The sequence below is a fragment of the Hemibagrus wyckioides genome, linkage group LG19 (genome assembly GCF_019097595.1).
Source record: "Hemibagrus wyckioides isolate EC202008001 linkage group LG19, SWU_Hwy_1.0, whole genome shotgun sequence".
NCBI lineage: Eukaryota > Metazoa > Chordata > Actinopteri > Siluriformes > Bagridae > Hemibagrus > Hemibagrus wyckioides.
Genome location: NC_080728.1, coordinates 14,122,978 through 14,140,837, shown reverse-complemented (window position 1 = coordinate 14,140,837; position 17,860 = coordinate 14,122,978). Strand labels below are relative to the sequence as shown.

At 38.0% G+C, this 17,860-nt stretch overlaps 1 protein-coding gene and 1 long non-coding RNA gene across 2 annotated transcripts; one reads left to right on the top strand and one right to left on the bottom strand.

Moving 5' to 3' along the window:
- Nucleotides 1–11: 11 nt before the first annotated feature.
- On the top strand, nt 12–5,326 carry LOC131370476 (intraflagellar transport protein 46 homolog). The gene is made up of 12 exons (XM_058417821.1): nt 12–53; nt 289–410; nt 509–614; nt 785–903; nt 1,115–1,181; nt 1,628–1,761; nt 1,860–1,965; nt 2,136–2,254; nt 2,466–2,532; nt 2,769–2,829; nt 2,910–2,999; nt 5,259–5,326. The coding sequence occupies exons 1-12, from the start codon at nt 12–14 to the stop codon at nt 5,324–5,326; spliced, it is 1,101 nt and encodes a 366-aa protein (XP_058273804.1).
- Nucleotides 5,327–11,251: 5,925 nt separating this feature from the next.
- Nucleotides 11,252–15,608, bottom strand: LOC131369774 (uncharacterized). The gene is made up of 3 exons (XR_009207330.1): nt 15,475–15,608; nt 15,264–15,360; nt 11,252–14,978 (listed from the first exon to the last, which is right to left on the bottom strand). It is a non-coding gene; the product is annotated as an uncharacterized LOC131369774 (long non-coding RNA).
- Nucleotides 15,609–17,860: the final 2,252 nt, after the last annotated feature.

Genomic DNA, 17,860 nt, shown 5'->3' with positions numbered 1-17,860 from the left:
AGCTGAAAAGCATGGCCAATAGTAGCAGTGATGAGTCTGAAGACAGTACCAAGGTAAATGAGTCTGCTATAAACTGCAGGAGATTCACATAAAAGAAAAAATACCAATAATATGATACCAACATCAGAGTTTGAGTGTCATCAGATACAGATTCAATCCAGACATTCCTTTAGCACCCAAGAAAACTCTCTGCAAGCCTTAAGAAAATTGGTTTTGTATGTGTTCTTCATTCTCATGCTTGACCTGTCATTTTTTACTGCACACATTCATCACATAAAACGATTTTAGGCTAGTATCGACCCTTGTACGCCAACTAAACATGATGAAGAGGATGATGAGGAGGAGGAGGAGGATTCTGATGACACAGAGTCAGATGAAGATGATGGGGAGCCAAGACCAGCTCCAGAACGGTAGGAACAGTGATGGAAACAAATTGAAATCCATGTTCAAACATTTTTCATATAATCTAACATGAAAATGGATTAATATAAATGTCTCTTCCTTTCAGATACACACCACAGACCACTGTGATGGACAAACCATGTGCTAAGCAATCAGACCCAACGGTGCTCTCCCCGTGGCTTTCTGAGAACCGTAAACAGCACAATGTCACTGTGAGGACACACACACACTCACAAACAGTTCATCTGAAATACAGTGTAGAAATGAATTTCAAACTCTTTGATATATACAGAAGCATTATTTAAAGAAGCTAGTTTGTGTTGTATTGTGCACGTTGATAAGTCCTCATTCTTCACACACACAATAAAAATATCTTTAATAGGAAGTGAAGGTGAAGAGTATCGAAAGTGCACAGAAAAACCCAAAAGCTATTGATGACTGGATAGATAGCATCAGTCAACTCCATCGCTCCAAACCTCCAGCCACAGTACTTTACACCAGGTACAAACACTAGCACACAGTGATTTACAGCTTGCAGTAACACACTATAAATTATAACAAACATTCACTTACAGTACACACAATACTGGATACACAAGCTTGAACAAACACTGTCCCACAACAAACTGGTTCAGCTGGCACAGCTGTTCCGCACGAACAAATTTCAATCTATAACTCAAGAAAGTAAGTAATGCCTTAATGTCTTCCTCAGACCCATGCCAGACATTGATACCCTGATGCAGGAATGGCCACCTGATTTTGAAGAGCTTTTGGGCAAGGTTGGTTTTGAAACACTTTCATTAATGTGTGAAACCTAATTCCATGTATATTGTTTACGTGAGTGTTTACATGAATGAAATAGTAGCAGTGATGAGTCTGAAGACAGTACCAAGGTAAATGAGTCTGCTATAAGCTGCAGGAGATTCACATAAAAGAAAAAATACTAATAATATCACACCAACATCAGAGTTTGAGTGTCATCAGATACAGATTCAATCCAGACATTCCTTTAGTACCCAAGAAAACTCTCTGCAAGCCTTAAGAAAATTGGTTTCGTATGTGTTCTTCATTCTCATGCTTGACCTGTCATTTTTTACTGCACACATTCATCACATTAAACGATTTTAGGCTAGTATTGACCCTTGTACAAAGATTCTAAGATTTAAAGCATTGAGTGTGAATCGATAAAATGAACCTTCTTTTAAATCATGGTGAAATTTCACAGCAAAAAAAGACAGGACCACCTGCTAGACCATGTGAACCAGCTGAAACTGATGAAGAGGATGATGATGATGAGGATGATTCTGATGACACAGAATCAGATGAAGATTATGGGGCCCCAAGACCAGCTCCAGAACGGTAGGAACAGTGATGGAAACAAATTGAAATCCATGTTCAAACATTTTTCATATAATCTAACATGAAAATGGATTAATATAAATGTCTCTTCCTTTCAGATACACACCACAGACCACTGTGATGGATAAACCATGTGCTAAGCAATCAGACCCAACGGTGCTCTCCCCGTGGCTTTCTGAGAACCGTAAACAGCACAATGTCACTGTGAGGACACACACACACTCACAAACAGTTCATCTGAAATACAGTGTAGAAATGAATTTCAAACTGTTTGATATATACAGAAGCATTATTTAAAGAAGCTAGTTTGTGTTGTATTGTGCACGTTGATAAGTCCTCATTCTTCACACACACAATAAAAATATCTTTAATAGGAAGTGAAGGTGAAGAGTATCGAGAGTGCACAGAAGAACCCAAAAGCTATTGATGACTGGATAGATAGCGTCAGTCAACTCCATCGCTCCAAACCTCCAGCCACAGTACTTTACACCAGGTACAAACACTAGCACACAGTGATTTACAGCTTGCAGTAACACACTATAAATTATAACAAACATTCACTTACAGTACACACAATACAGGATACATAAGCTTGAACAAACACTGTCCCACAACAAACTGGTTCAGCTGGCACAGCTGTTCCACACAAACAAATTTCAATCTATAACTCAAGAAAGTAAGTAATGCCTTAATGTCTTCCTCAGACCCATGCCAGACACTGATACCCTGATGCAAGAATGGCCACCTGAGTTTGAAGAGCTTTTGGGCAAGGTTGGTTTTGAAACACTTTCATTAATGTGTGAAACCTAATTCCATGTATATTGTTTACATGAATGAAAGATCCAAGACTGTCAGCTTACAAATCTTGCCAGTCCACACTAGTGTCTCACTGTTTTTAAACAAGGATATTTTATGTTTATGAAGTGTATTTTTCAGTAACATCACACAAAATGAATGTACAGTAGAATCAATCTCTCTCTCTCTCTCTCTCTCTCTCTCTCTCGCAGCTGAACCTCCCCACAGCAGATATTGACTGTGACCTGGAAGAGTACATCGACACAATTTGCAGTTAGTTAAACTGTCTTTATTTTATTTAATTTTTTTACGATCTGCTTTATAATATAATTTTAATAGATGAATTTCTATAGGTATCTTGGACATTCCAGTATACGAGAGCCGAATCCAGTCTCTCCATGTCCTGTTCTCACTTTATTCTGAAATCAGAAACTTCCAGGTTTGTTTTAATTCTTTGGCTTTCCTGTGCTCCTCTCAACGCACATTTTTTTTTGTTGCACAAAACTAAGTTAGCTCTCGAGCCAACTGTCAATGTTGTCTAACTGTTAGTAGCGAATGTGTCAGCTGGCTATGCTGTTTAATTTAATTTTTGTGTGACGTTTTCAGCCTGAGCTTATTGCTAAGCCGCCCAACAACAAGACTCTGGACATCAATGACTCAGGAGAGGTGGCCAGTTTGTACGCACCTACTCCATGGCAAGCAGGTCAGCTGAGGCTCTTAATGCTGTACGATTTCAATGTGAAAACATTTCCAGCATTGCTAAAGTATAGTGTTATGTTTCCAGTCTTAAGGAAACACAAGCCAACAGCAGCTGAAAAAGCATGGCCAATAGTAGCAGTGATGAGTCTGAAGACAGTACCAAGGTAAAATGAGTCTGCTATAAACTGCAGGAGATTCACATAAAAGAAAAAATACCAATAATATGATACCAGCATCAGAGTTTGAGTGTCATCAGATACAGATTCAATCCAGACATTCCTTTAGCACCCAAGAAAACTCTCTGCAAACCTTAAGAAAAATTGGTTTCCGTATGTGTTCTTCATTCTCATGTTTTGACCTGTCATTTTTTTACTGCACACATTAACCACATTAAATGATTTTAGGCTAGTATTGACCCTTGTACAAACATTCTAAGATTTAAAGCATTGAGTGTGAATGGGTAAAATGAACCTTCTTTTAATTCATGGTGAAATTTCACAGCAAAAAAAAGACAGGACCACCTGCTAGACCATGTGAACCAGCTGAAAACTGATGAAGAGGATGAGGAGGAGGAGGAGGATGATTCTGATGACACAGAGTCAGATGAAGATGAAGATGACTGGATAGATAGCATCAGTCAACTCCATCGCTCCAAACCTCCAGCCACAGTACTTTTACACCAGGTACAAAACACTAGCACACAGTGATTTACAGCTTGCAGTAACACACTATAAATTATAACAAACATTCACTTACAGTACACACAATACTGGATACACAAGCTTGAACAAACACTGTCCCACAACAAACTGCTTCAGCTGGCACAGCTGTTCCACACAAACAAAATTTCAATCTATAACTCAAGAAAGTAAGTAATGCCTTAATGTCTTCCTCAGACCCCATGCCAGACATTGAATAACCTGATGCAAGAATGGCCACCTGATTTTGAAGAGCGTTTGGGCAAGGTTGGTTTTTGAAACACTTTCATTTAATGTGTGAAACCTAATTCCATGTATATTGTTTACGTGAGTGTTTACATGAATGAAATAGTAGCAGTGATGAGTCTGAAGACAGTATCAAGGTAAATGAGTCTGCTATAAGCTGCAGGAGATCTCGCATGAAACAAAAAATACTAATAATATGATACCAACATCAGAGTTTGAGTGTCATCAGATACAGATTCAATCCAGACATTCCTTTTAGTACCCAAGAAAACTCTCTGCAAGGCCTTAAGAAAATTGGTTTCGTATGTGTTCTTCATTCTCATGCTTGACCTGTCATTTTTTTACTGCACACATTCATCACATTAAACGATTTTAGGCTAGTATTGACCCTTGTACAAAGATTCTAAGATTTAAAGCATTGAGTGTGAATCGATAAAATGAACCTTCTTTTAAATCATGGTGAAATTTCACAGCAAAAAAAAGACAGGACCACCTGCTAGACCATGTGAACCAGCTGAAACTGATGAAGAGGATGATGATGATGAGGATGATTCTGATGACACAGAATCAGATGAAGATTATGGGGCCCCCAAGACCAGCTCCAGAAGGGTAGGGAACAGTGATGGAAACAAATTGAAATCCATGTTCAAACATTTTTCATATAATCTAACATGAAAATGGAATAATAAAAATGTCTCTTCCTTTCAGATACACAACACAGACCACTGTGATGAACAAACCAAGTGCTAAGCAATCAGACCCAACGGTGCTCTCCCCGTGGGCTTTCTGAGAACCGTAAACAGCACAATGTCGCTGTGAGGACACACACACACTCACAAACAGTTCATCTGAAATACAGTGTAGAAATGAATTTCAAACTGTTTGATATATACAGAAGCATTATTTAAAGAAGCTAGTTTGTGTTGTATTGTGCACGTTGATAAGTCCTCATTCCTCACACATACAATAAAAATATCTTTAATAGGAAGTGAAGGTGAAGAGTATCAAGAGTGCACAGAAGAACCCAAAAGCTATTGATGACTGGATAGATAGCATCAGTCAACTCCATCGCTCCAAACCTCCAGCCACAGTACTTTACACCAGGTACAAACACTAGCACACAGTGATTTACAGCTTGCAGTAACACACTATAAATTATAACATTCACTTACAGTACACACAATACTGGATACACAAGCTTGAACAAACACTGTCCCACAACAAACTGGTTCAGCTGGCACAGCTGTTCCACACAAACAAATTTCAATCTATAACTCAAGAAAGAAAGTAATGCCTTAATGTCTTCCTCAGACCCATGCCAGACATTGATACCCTGATGCAAGAATGGCCACCTGAGTTTGAAGAGCTTTTGGGCAAGGTTGGTTTTGAAACACTTTCATTAATGTGTGAAACCTAATTCCATGTATATTGTTTACGTGAGTGTTTACATGAATGAAATAGTAGAAGTGATGAGTCTGAAGACAGTACCAAGGTAAATGAGTCTGCTATAAGCTGCAGGAGATTCATATGAAAAAAAAATACTAATAATATGATACCAACATCAGAGTTTGAGTGTCATCAGATACAGATTCAATCCAGACATTCCCTTAGTACCCAAGAAAACTCTCTGCAAGCCTTAAGAAAATTGGTTTTGTATGTGTTCTTCATTCTCATGCTTGACCTGTCATTTTTTACTGCACACATTCATCACATTAAATGATTTTAGGCTAGTATTGACCCTTGTACAAAGATTCTAAGATTTAAAGCATTGAGTGTGAATCGATAAAATGAACCTTCTTTTAATTCATGGTGAAATTTCACAGCAAAAAAAGACAGGACCACCTGCTAGACCATGTGAACCAGCTGAAACTGATGAAGAGGATGATGATGATGAGGAGGACGATTCTGACGAGACAGAGTCAGATGAAGATGATGGGGAGCCAAGAACTGCTCCAGAACGGTAGGAACAGTGATGGAAGCAAATTGAAATCCATGTTCAAACATTTTTCATATAATCTAACATGAAAATGGATTAATATAAATGTCTCTTCCTTTCAGATACACAACACAGACCACTGTGATGGATAAACCATGTGCTAAGCAATCAGACCCAACGGTGCTCTCCCCGTGGCTTTCTGAGAACCGTAAACAGCACAATGTCACTGTGAGGACACACACACACTCACAAACAGTTCATCTGAAATACAGTGTAGAAATGAATTTCAAACTGTTTGATATATACAGAAGCATTATTTAAAGAAGCTAGTTTGTATTGTATTGTGCACGTTGATAAGTCCTCATTCCTCACACACACAATAAAAATATCTTTAATAGGAAGTGAAGGTGAAGAGTATCAAGAGTGCACAGAAGAACCCAAAAGCTATTGATGACTGGATAGATAGCATCAGTCGACTCCATCGCTCCAAACCTCCAGCCACAGTACTTTACACCAGGTACAAACACTAGCACACAGTGATTTACAGCTTGCAGTAACACACTATAAATTATAACAAACATTCACTTACAGTACACACAATACAGGATACACAAGCTTGAACAAACACTGTCCCACAACAAACTGGTTCAGCTGGCACAGCTGTTCCGCACAAACAAATTTCAATCTATAACTCAAGAAAGTAAGTAATGCCTTAATGTCTTCCTCAGACCCATGCCAGACATTGATAACCTGATGCACGAATGGCCACCTGATTTTGAAGAGCGTTTGGGCAAGGTTGGTTTTGAAACACTTTCATTAATGTGTGAAACCTAATTCCATGTATATTGTTTACGTGAGTGTTTACATGAATGAAATAGTAGCAGTGATGAGTCTGAAGACAGTACCAAGGTAAATGAGTCTGCTATAAGCTGCAGGAGATTCACATAAAAGAAAAAATACTAATAATATGACACCAACATCAGAGTTTGAGTGTCATCAGATACAGATTCAATCCAGACATTCCCTTAGTACCCAAGAAAACTCTCTGCAAGCCTTAAGAAAATTGGTTTCGTATGTGTTCTTCATTCTCATGCTGTAATTTGTTTTTTACCCCATAAAAGCTTCACCATAAAATAGTTGGACAAATAAATCTAAGGAGATTTATGGTGTTTTGCAAAGCTTATGATTAATATTAAACCTTCAGGCTAATATCTGGCTTTGAAAATGTTGAAGTTTAGAGGTATATTGATATCCTGCACCTTTTCAGAGAGTGATTTTCTTTAGATAGCCACAGGGCCTCACCTATTGGAGCCAAAAACATGACAGATAATACAGATGAATGAGATAAAATCCAACAGCTCTCACTCACCATCATTAAAAGTATTAGCTGGAGAATGACATTTTTGAGGGCTTGTCAGTGCCATGCCTCTGAGAGAGAGAAACCATATGATTCCTTAACAAAGCTATAAGGATATAGAACGGTTTGTTTTTAATAGACCTTGTATGCATGTATATTGTTTACTTGAGTGTTTACATGAATGAAAGATCCAAGACTGTCAGCTTACAAATCTTGCCAGTCCACACTAGTCTCTCACTGTTTTTGGCTTTCCTGTGCTCCTCTCTGAAATGTCAGATTTATCAGTGTGCTGCCTACACAACCCCTGAAACAATTGGTGTATGCAAGGGTTTAATTTTATATGGTGTAAGTTCTTCTTATTGTTTATCTTAACACAGCTTGCAATTACGATACAGTCTGCATTACAATGCTATAATAGCTTTCTACAAATGGTGTAACAACTATTTATGAAGACTAACCTTGTCACATGGCCTTCAGAGCGAACGACTGTAGAATGTTCAGAGGAAATATTTGTAGAAAAAAAATCTGATAAACTACTTCTTTCTTGTGAAATTTTGAAGACTTGAATGTATATTTGTGAAACACCAGTTTTGCATCACAGCTAAGACTACATGACTGAATATTTCTATTATCTTGTTTCCTTTAGCACTAAGAATTTGGCAGAGGCAACCCTCTACGGACAGCTTGAGCATCATTGAGCATGAAATGTATGAACTGCAAATGAACAAAATTATAATAAACAAAAAAACATACTTTATCTGTCTGAATTGTTCTTTATGGTTGCATGTGGCTTTGGTTTGTAGAACCTAGATTCAAATTCTTCACAAACTGTCTTAAGTTCTCTGTGGCTCTTTGGGCTATCAAATGCAAAGTGTCATTTACACGACTCACTAAGCTCACCTCTTTCAAAACCCCAAGAAGTGCCAGCTCCAGTCTGTGACCCATACACTGAATGTCTATCAGTTTTGGATTGTCCACTCTCAGTTTTGCAACAACATCAGCTGTTTGGCCCATGTTCACATTTTTTGTAGTTGTGAGTGTTAGAGCATTTTGCAAACAAAATTACTCATTTTGGCCAGAGAGCTTTAGTTTCAGCCGGTGTTAACTATGTTAAATGTGATGTCATAGTGGACAAAAGCCAAGGGCGTAATTTCCACTGGGGACACTTGTCTATTTATTTATTTTACCATTCCTATGACGTCAGGTCAGCATGACATGACTAATCCATTAGGTGCTAAAGACTTTTTACACCTGCACCATTGAGAGCGTCCTGACGGGTAGCATCACTTCCTGGTTCGGGAACAGCACCATGCAGAACAGACGAGCCCTCCAGAGAGTGGTGCGTTCAGCTGAATGTACCATCCACACCGAGCTCCCTGACCTGCAGGACATCTACAGCAAGCGGTGCCGGATCAGAGCCAGGAAGATTGTGAAGGACCTCAGCCATCCCAACAATGGACTCTTTTCTCTGTTGCATCCAGGGAAACGCTTCCGCTCCATGAAGGCAAACAAACAGAGAATGAGGAGGAGCTTCTTCCCGCAGGCCATTCAGAGTCTGAACCAGGAAACACCTAGAACCTGATATGGATACGGGGACTGTCTCCGCTTTTTTTCAACACTTTTCATCTCGAACATTTGCACAAACAGACACTTTGACACTGGACTGGCACAAGTCACTTTATACAATTATTCCAGCACATGGACACTTTAATGATAAACACTGGATCACCTCAATATATGCATAAACACATACATCCCATCATGTTCATGTCTGCATTTATGTGTATATATGTGTGTATACCACTTTGTTAGTGTATGTATATATATATATATATATATATATATATATATATATATATATATATATATATATATATATATATATATATATATATACACACTATATTGCCAAAAGTATTCGCTCACCCATCCAAATAATCAGAATCAGGTGTTCCAATCACTTCCATGGCCACAGGTGTATAAAATCAAGCACCTAGGCATGCAGACTGTTTTTACAAACATTTGTGAAAGAATGGGTCGCTCTCAGGAGCTCAGTGAATTCCAGCGTGGAACTGTGATAGGATGCCACCTGTGCAACAAATCCAGTCGTGAAATTTCCTCGCTCCTAAATATTCCACAGTCAACTGTCAGCTGTATTATAAGAACGTGGAAGTGTTTGGGAACGACAGCAACTCAGCCACGAAGTGGTAGGCCACGTAAACTGACGGAGCGGGGTCAGCGGATGCTGAGGCGCATAGTGCGAAGAGGTCGCCAACTTTCTGCGGAGCCAATCGCTACAGACCTCCAAACTTCATGTGGCCTTCAGATTAGCTCAAGAACAGTGCGCAGAGAGCTTCATGGAATGGGTTTCCATGGCCGAGCAGTTGCATCCAAGTCATACATCACCAAGTGCAATGCAAAGCGTCGGATGCAGTGGTGTAAAGCACACCGCCACTGGACTCTAGAGCAGTGGAGACGCGTTCTCTGGAGTGACCAATCGCGCTTCTCCATCTGGCAATCTGATGGACGAGTCTGGGTTTGGCGGTTGCCAGGAGAACGGTACTTGTCTGACTGCATTGTGCCAAGTGTAAAGTTTGGTGGAGGGGGGATTATGGTGTGGGGTTGTTTTTCAGGAGCTGGGCTTGGCCCCTTAGTTCCAGTGAAAGGAACTCTTAATACTTCAGCATACCAAGACATTTTGGACAATTCCATGCTCCCAACTTTGTGGGAACAGTTTGGAGCTGGCCCCTTCCTCTTCCAACATGACTGTGCACCAGTGACCAAAGCAAGGTCCATAAAGACATGGATGACAGAGTCTGGTGTGGATGAACTTGACTGGCCTGCACAGAGTCCTGACCTCAACCCGATAGAACACCTTTGGGATGAATTAGAGCGGAGACTGAGAGCCAGGCCTTCTCATCCAACATCAGTGTGTGACCTCACAAATGTGCTTCTGGAAGAATGGTCAAAAATTCCCATAAACACACTCCTAAACCTTGTGGACAGCCTTCCCAGAAGAGTTGAAGCTGTTATAGCTGCAAAGGGAGGACCGACGTCATATTGAACCCTATGGATTAGGAATGGGATGTCACTTAAGTTCATATGCAAGTCAAGGCAGGTAAGCGAATACTTTTGGCAATATAGTGTATATTATATATATATATATATATATATATTTATCTACTTGCACCTATATTTTCATATTTTTACAACTATTTTTATATTTTATTTTATTTATCTATATTATATTTTATTTACTTGATTTTCTATTTTTATACTTTTAAGATACTCTAGTTTTACTTTTATCTTTATTTTTTATGGATCTCTCTTTCTTAAATACTTTTTATAAATATTTACATGCTGGACAGTCGTGAAAAAACATTTCACTGCAGTTTTCACTAATAGATTATAATAGCTTTCTTAGATTGCACTAACCTACAAAAACACTTTATACTGGGTTAAATTCACTGTGATACTGTGCACACTGCTGGTGATATTCTGTCAGCTGCTGGGATGCTTTTTCAGTGGCTATGAAATCATAAAATTAGAAAATTAACTTGAAACCAAAGCTAAATATATTTTAATATGTATTTAAATAGGCAGTATAAGCAAAGAAAGAAAAAAGAAAGCTGAGCAGAGAAAATGTACTTTCAAGAAGTGGATGAAGTCTACAAACTCAACTACTGTTGCAAGTTTTGATAAGTTTAGTCAGCAAACCCGTTGTGTTGAATCAATTAACTCGACTCATTAATATGCTGATTATGTGAATTTGATTTATTTATAAAATGATTTATTGCAAAATATGACTGTTTGACATTGAGATTTTTTTAAAACGTCACACAAATAATGTATGATGTGCAAATAATATAACACGAGTAGCTCCTGGCCACCTTCATTTTGTCAAAGACTGGAGACTCCTGAATTAAACTCTTACAGATCATCAAAATATGAACATATAACATGTATTCCACCTTTATCAAAATTAAAAGAAATAAGACTTGGAAGGGAACAGAAATACAACTAGATATTACAACACAACGGTTAAATATGGTGCTGAATCAACATTAGAGAGGTTAAATGGTTGCCTAAAACACAGACAATAAATACGAGGTTTTAATTACTTCAATGTAAATGGTTAATAAGAAAGTACAGAACTCCTGTTAAACTTCATCATCTCTGCTAATATTCCAGATGTGTGTGCTAAATGTTTGGATTAGAAAGGTACAGTGTATCACTGTTGTTGGGAATGTCCAGAAATTCAAAATTTCTAGAAAGAAATTATAAAATGTCTGCCAGATACATTTAACACTAAAATCCCCTTGGATGTTAAACTCTGTGTTCCTAGAATACATTCAATGGACTTTATACAAACACTGAAACCGAGTAAACTTCTAGACTCCTGATGTCTCCAAGCCAGTAGAGTATAGTGATTGCATTGTGCTGGAAGAGTATGAAGATGCCATCTTTGAGAATGTGGATAAGGGAGATATCGAACTGTATTGGGTTGGAAAGACTAACTTACATTGCTAAGGGCAAGCAGAAAGTTCTGTTCAGCTCTGGGAACCCTACATGAGCATTATTATTATTGTATTGTATTTTGTTTTATTTTATCTTGTTTTATTGTTGTTGATTTGTTTCATTCAAGTCATGCAAGTGTGATCAGTAGGAGATGTGCAGGGTGGTTGTTTCCAAGGTATGATGAGGTATGATGTCTGTATGATGAGGTGTGGTGGAAGAAAAATGTGACAATGAACATATAAACATATTGAAAAATAAAAAACATACTGCTGTAATCATAAAAACTGAGCTGATCCTGAGAATCTTATTCACAATATGCTCATACCAGTGATGTTAGGTAAGCTTTGTGCTCAAAATATATTTACAAATATATCACTTTTATAATTGAATATCAGGCTAATAGCTAGAAACAGATGCATTTGAGCACTTAGTATCATCAGCATTTGTTTCACCCTGTGGACTTTCGACATAAATACACAGATATCTCCATTCACACAGACAATTAGCATACTTTCTACAACACTGATCAAAGTTCAGTGGCTGGTATATCTGGTAGTTGGCTACCAAATGTTGAGCAACTGAACTTTTAAAATTCATTTTTAATTTTTTTTCATTCTTCTTTGGAGACAACTGTATTTTGGTTTCAGGTCAACAGACATAAAATAAATGCTTATGATGACTTACAGCTGAAATGTGTCTCTTTCATTCATCAATCATGAAAGTGGCCTGCAAAACTATATTAAAGGGTGCCATCTTCAATGTGTAGTTCATCGGAGCAAAGTTGAACAACTTTGAACCACTTTTTGAAGAACTAGAAGGCTGTTTATCTCTGTGTAGGCAACATGCTCAAACACTGTAGCAATCTAACATTTGCTTTGGGTATGTTTTCTGGCTGCAGAGAGGATCATGTCAGCTTGGAGTCCTCAAGATAAACTAGTGACAGTATGTACTAGTGTATTCACATAAGTCTGGACTCAGTGACTAATTCCTCTTGTTCAACCAGGGCAAATTAGCCCTGATACATAATGTTTATTTTGTGAAATTTTAATGTGCATGAAAGACCCATAAATGGTCTTATGGCCTTCAGTGAGTAGACTTTTTTTTTTTTGGTCATTTCACGGAATTTAAGGTGTCATCAGCAGGATTTTCATGGGGGTGGGGGGGCTCAGACCCCAATGAGGGTAAAAAAATAAAATAAAATAAACGTTTTACTAACAGGGTAGGATGGTAAACTTATTGCAGCATTCTACTGTACACACGTCCTCTGATCCTTGCCGCGGTCTGCGGATTGAAGAACGCACTGAAAGACGGGGAAGAGCCGAAGTCTGCCACCGTTTTCATATGAAATTTAAAGGGGACTGAGGCGATCACGAATTTGTGTAGAGTTTATGAAGGTTTATGGGAGTTGAATAGAAATGTTGGGGGGGGGGGGGCTAAAGCACCCCAAAATGCCTAGCGACGCCCACGTCATCAGAATCAGAACGAGAATTTAGAACGTTAGCAACGTCGGAGCAACAAACACCTGCATTGACCACACGAAGATCACGAAGTTTTATCAAGTGACCTCGTTTTTGAATGCGGAAAGTATTTATAAATATATAAATATAACTTCTAAATACGATTCTATAAAGGATTATAGTTTACCTCGACAGCTGAAATGCCCTTTTTCAAGAAGCTGCAAGCTAAGAGGTGGAACTTGAAGTTCAGCACCTATAAGAAAATCCAGTCTGAGGACTATGAGGTAAAAAACGATTTTTAATTAAAGTTCTTTCTTATTTTTATACTTGATCCAAACGCTGCTGTGAGAGATGTTGTCCTTTTCTGTGTGTATGTAACGCGCTGAGTTAGCATTAACGTATGGGATCGCTCCAATTCAAGTTGCAGCAGTAATCAGACAGCACTTCACATCTCGAGCTGTATTCTACTGGACACAGCGTTACTTATTTAAAGAACACAACTTAAATAAGCAAACAGAAATGAAAATAAAAACACTGGACATCCGGCACACATGCGGTACTCGAGGCTCAAGTGACTGCAGACTGTTCACAACAGAAGCAAAAACAGCTTGCTGATCTTAAAGGAGAAAAACCTTTGGCTCTCCTGTGCTCTTCTCAACCCACGAATTTTTTTCGTTGCACAAAACTAAGTTAGCTCTCGAGCCAGCTGTTTAATTTAACGTGTGTGTGACGTTTTCATCCTCAGCTTATTGATAACCAGCCCTATAATGAGACTCTGGACATTGACGACTCAGAAGAGGTGGCCAGTTTGTACACACCTACTCCATGGCAAGCAGGTCAGCTGAGGCTCTTAATGCTGTATGATTTCAATGCTAAACATTTCCTGCGTTGCTGAAGTATAATGTTATGTTTCCAGTCTTAAGGAACACAAGCCAACAGCAGCTGAATAACATGGCCAATAGTGGCAGTGATGAGTGGCAGAGAACAGTGATTCTGTTCCTCAGAAAGATGTTATTCTAGTCTCATGAGACTGAACTGAGCGTTCTCATTACAATATTGACTTTGTCTTTTCTGTTTACACACACACACACACACTTATTTTGCAGATATACATATGTAAAATAAATAAATAGATAAATAAATGAAAAACTTAAATGTGCTAAATAAAAGTATATTGGGTAAGTCAAACAAAATCTGGCAAATGAAATACTAAATGATATTGAAACAAAATGTCAACAATATTAAGTGCAATACTGCTCAAATTATTATTACTGCCCAAATTATGTATACTTTACATAAGTATGTATATATATTTAGTTACTTAAGTGAACTAAAATGAGTAGCTGGGCAGAAAACAAAACAATGGGACATCTGACCATCGTGCCATAACAACTTCTCCTGGCCTAAGAACGTCAAAATGGTGAATGGGAGCATCATTTTCATTCAAAATATCCCATGGTGTAAAGATTTTCGCTCTGTAGCCATCCTCAAAGTGCACAAGGCAAAATGTCCTGGGAACAAATCATAAAAATATATATTAGAAAAATACATTAGCAAATACTGGGACCACAAATTTCCAGTTTATCCCATTTTTTCCAAGATGCTCTACCAAAATGTACTTTGACGCTTTGGTAAAGCATTTGAATAATTTTTATACACATCAAACTCATAAATGCACTGATATCACTTTAGTTTTATGTCTTTCTCCACCAAATGGCCTTTTCTACTGGTGCACCACTTAACCTATAAACAAAGCTTTCTTTAATATAAAATGATTAAAGCAGTGTTATTTATACCTGAGTGATGATGTGTTGGAGATGGAGACTCTGGAACATCTCCTGCATTTTGTTTGTGGGAATTCTTCTTCTTTTTGAAGATTTCTGTGGCATGCTTCTGGAAACAACCACATTCAACAAAAGTATATTTATCAAGATAATCTTTCCACAAAAATGTTATTTATCTAATAATGTCGTAACATTAACTCACTATTACATGGTTTTAACTTACATTTTGGCTCCTAGTCGATAATAACTATGTTTATGTTACTTCAGAAATTCGGCGGGAAAAAATTAAACCCAGCTTCACCGTCCGCTTTCTCCGTCTTCTTCTTCTTCTTCGTAATTGATTTGCGGCCCGGAAAGTAGGTGGTGCAGTACTGCCACCTAAAGGGGTGGATGAATGATGCGGTAAACATCATTTATCGTAATCATTGAAAGCGCTTGCAGATATCACGCCTTTTTGCTGTGTGTGGAAAAAAGTTCTCACTAACACAACAAGCTAACGCTAACGTTGGTTTATTATTATTATTATTATTATTATTGTTGTTGTTGTTGTTGTTGTTGTTATTAATAATAATAATAATAATAATAATAAAGTGTTCAATCATTACCAACCTACATACACTACCAGTCAAAAGTTTGGACACATCTTCTAATTCCATGGTCTTTCCTGATGTTTATTTCTTTCTACATCATGAAACAATGCTGAAGGCGGCCGAAATACACAATAATCTCCTTTGAATAGTTGATATTGAGATATGTCTGCTACTTATGCTCTGTAAAGCCTTCATAACGGCTCTAATCTGAGGTGCTGTATCTTGGACATTCCAGTACACAAGAACCGAATCCAGACTTTATTCTGAACTCTGAAACGTCCAAGTTTGTTTTAATTCTTTGGCTTTCCTGTGCTCCTCTCTGAAATGTCAGATTTGTCAGTGTGCTGCCTAAACAACCCCTGAAACAATTGGTGTATGCAAGGGTTTAATTTTATACCAGGTTTACACTGACATTACTGTTATTACTGTGGTGTGGTTGTTACATTTTAGAGTGGGTTGTGGTGTAAGTTCTTCTTATTGTTTATCTTAACACAGCTTGCAATTACGATACAGTCTGCATTACAATGCTATATTAGCTTTCTACAAATGGTGTAACAACTATTTATGAAGAGTAACATTGTCACATGGCCTTCAGAGCGAACGACTGTAGAATGTTCAGAGGAAATGTTTGTAGAAAAAAAATCTTTCTTGTGAAATTTTGAAGACTTGAATGTATATTTGTGAAACACCAGTGTTTTGCATCACAGCTAAGACTACATGACTGAATATTTCTATTATCTTGTTTCCTTTAGCACTAAGAATTTGGCAGAGGCAACCCTCTACGGACAGCTTGAGCATCATTGAGCATGAAATGTATGAACTGCAAATGAACAAAATTATAATAAACAAAAAAACATACTTTATCTGTCTGAATTGTTCTTTATGGTTGCATGTGGCTTTGGTTTGTAGAACCTAGATTCAAATTCTTCACAAACTGTCTTAAGTTCTCTGTGGCTCTTTGGGCTATCAAATGCAAAGTGTCATTTACACGACTCACTAAGCTCACCTCTTTCAAAACCCCAAGAAGTGCCAGCTCCAGTCTGTGACCCATACACTGAATGTCTATCAGTTTTGGATTGTCCACTCTCAGTTTTGCAACAACATCAGCTGTTTGGCCCATGTTCACATTTTTTATAGTTGTGAGTGTTAGAGCATTTTGCAAACAAAATTATTCATTTTGGCCAGAGAGCTTTAGTTTCAGCCGGTGTTAACTATGTTAAATGTGATGTCATAGTGGACAAAAGCCAGGGGCGTAATTTACACTGGGGACAGGGGGGACATGCCCCCCCAAATTCGTTTGTTATGATTTTTTAACCGCATGCCGTCATCGCCATGGAGGAGCAGGTCTGAGCAGGACACAGAGAGTCTGCCTGTGTCGATGCACATATCTGCGTCCAGGAACACTGCGTACACACTGTAAAACTAACTCACCGAAAGGTGTAATGAACAGGTATCACGGTTGTGTAATGTAATGAACAGGTATCACGGTTGTGTAATGTAATGAACAGGTATCACAGTTGTGTAATGTAATGGACAGGTATCACGGTTGCGGCACAGTCAGCCATGAAATGCCAGAAGCAAGTTAATTTTTTTTGATGTTTGTGAGATTGTGTGACAATCTTCCATCCTGTATTCCAAATAAGTAGTGTATTCAACCCTGAATGTCTATTGTGTTATCAATTTTCACATCCTTCTGGGTTATAGAAGTAAGGATTACAGATGATTACTTCCTACCCTGCTATAATACAGTGTTGGAGGCATAAAATTGATCTACTGTACGTATTTGTGCTGCACAGAAATTTAGCAGCAGGAATGTAAATATTTTAATTGGTTCATTAACTAAGGGTGGTTGTTTATGCATGAGAGACAATTATTAAAGTAATGATCAACATTTTCATATAATTACATATTAATGTTGCTGCTGTCTATCTGCAAGTGATATTACAGAATAGTGATGCAGCACACACAGTTCATGAAAGCTTTTTGCTTTTTCCATTCTGAACACCTGGATGTATCTCT

What these genes read in the sequence shown, in the direction of transcription:
- LOC131370476 (XM_058417821.1), top strand. Translation starts at nt 12, where the DNA reads ATGGCCAATAGTAGCAGTGATGAGTCTGAAGACAGTACCAAG. An exon ending in GTAAACAGCACAATGTCACT is followed by an intron (nt 1,966 to 2,135) that starts GTGAGGACACAC and finishes TATCTTTAATAG; the next exon opens with GAAGTGAAGGTGAAGAGTAT. An exon ending in AATCAGAAACTTCCAGGTTT is followed by an intron (nt 3,000 to 5,258) that starts GTTTTAATTCTT and finishes AGATAGCATCAG; the next exon opens with TCAACTCCATCGCTCCAAAC.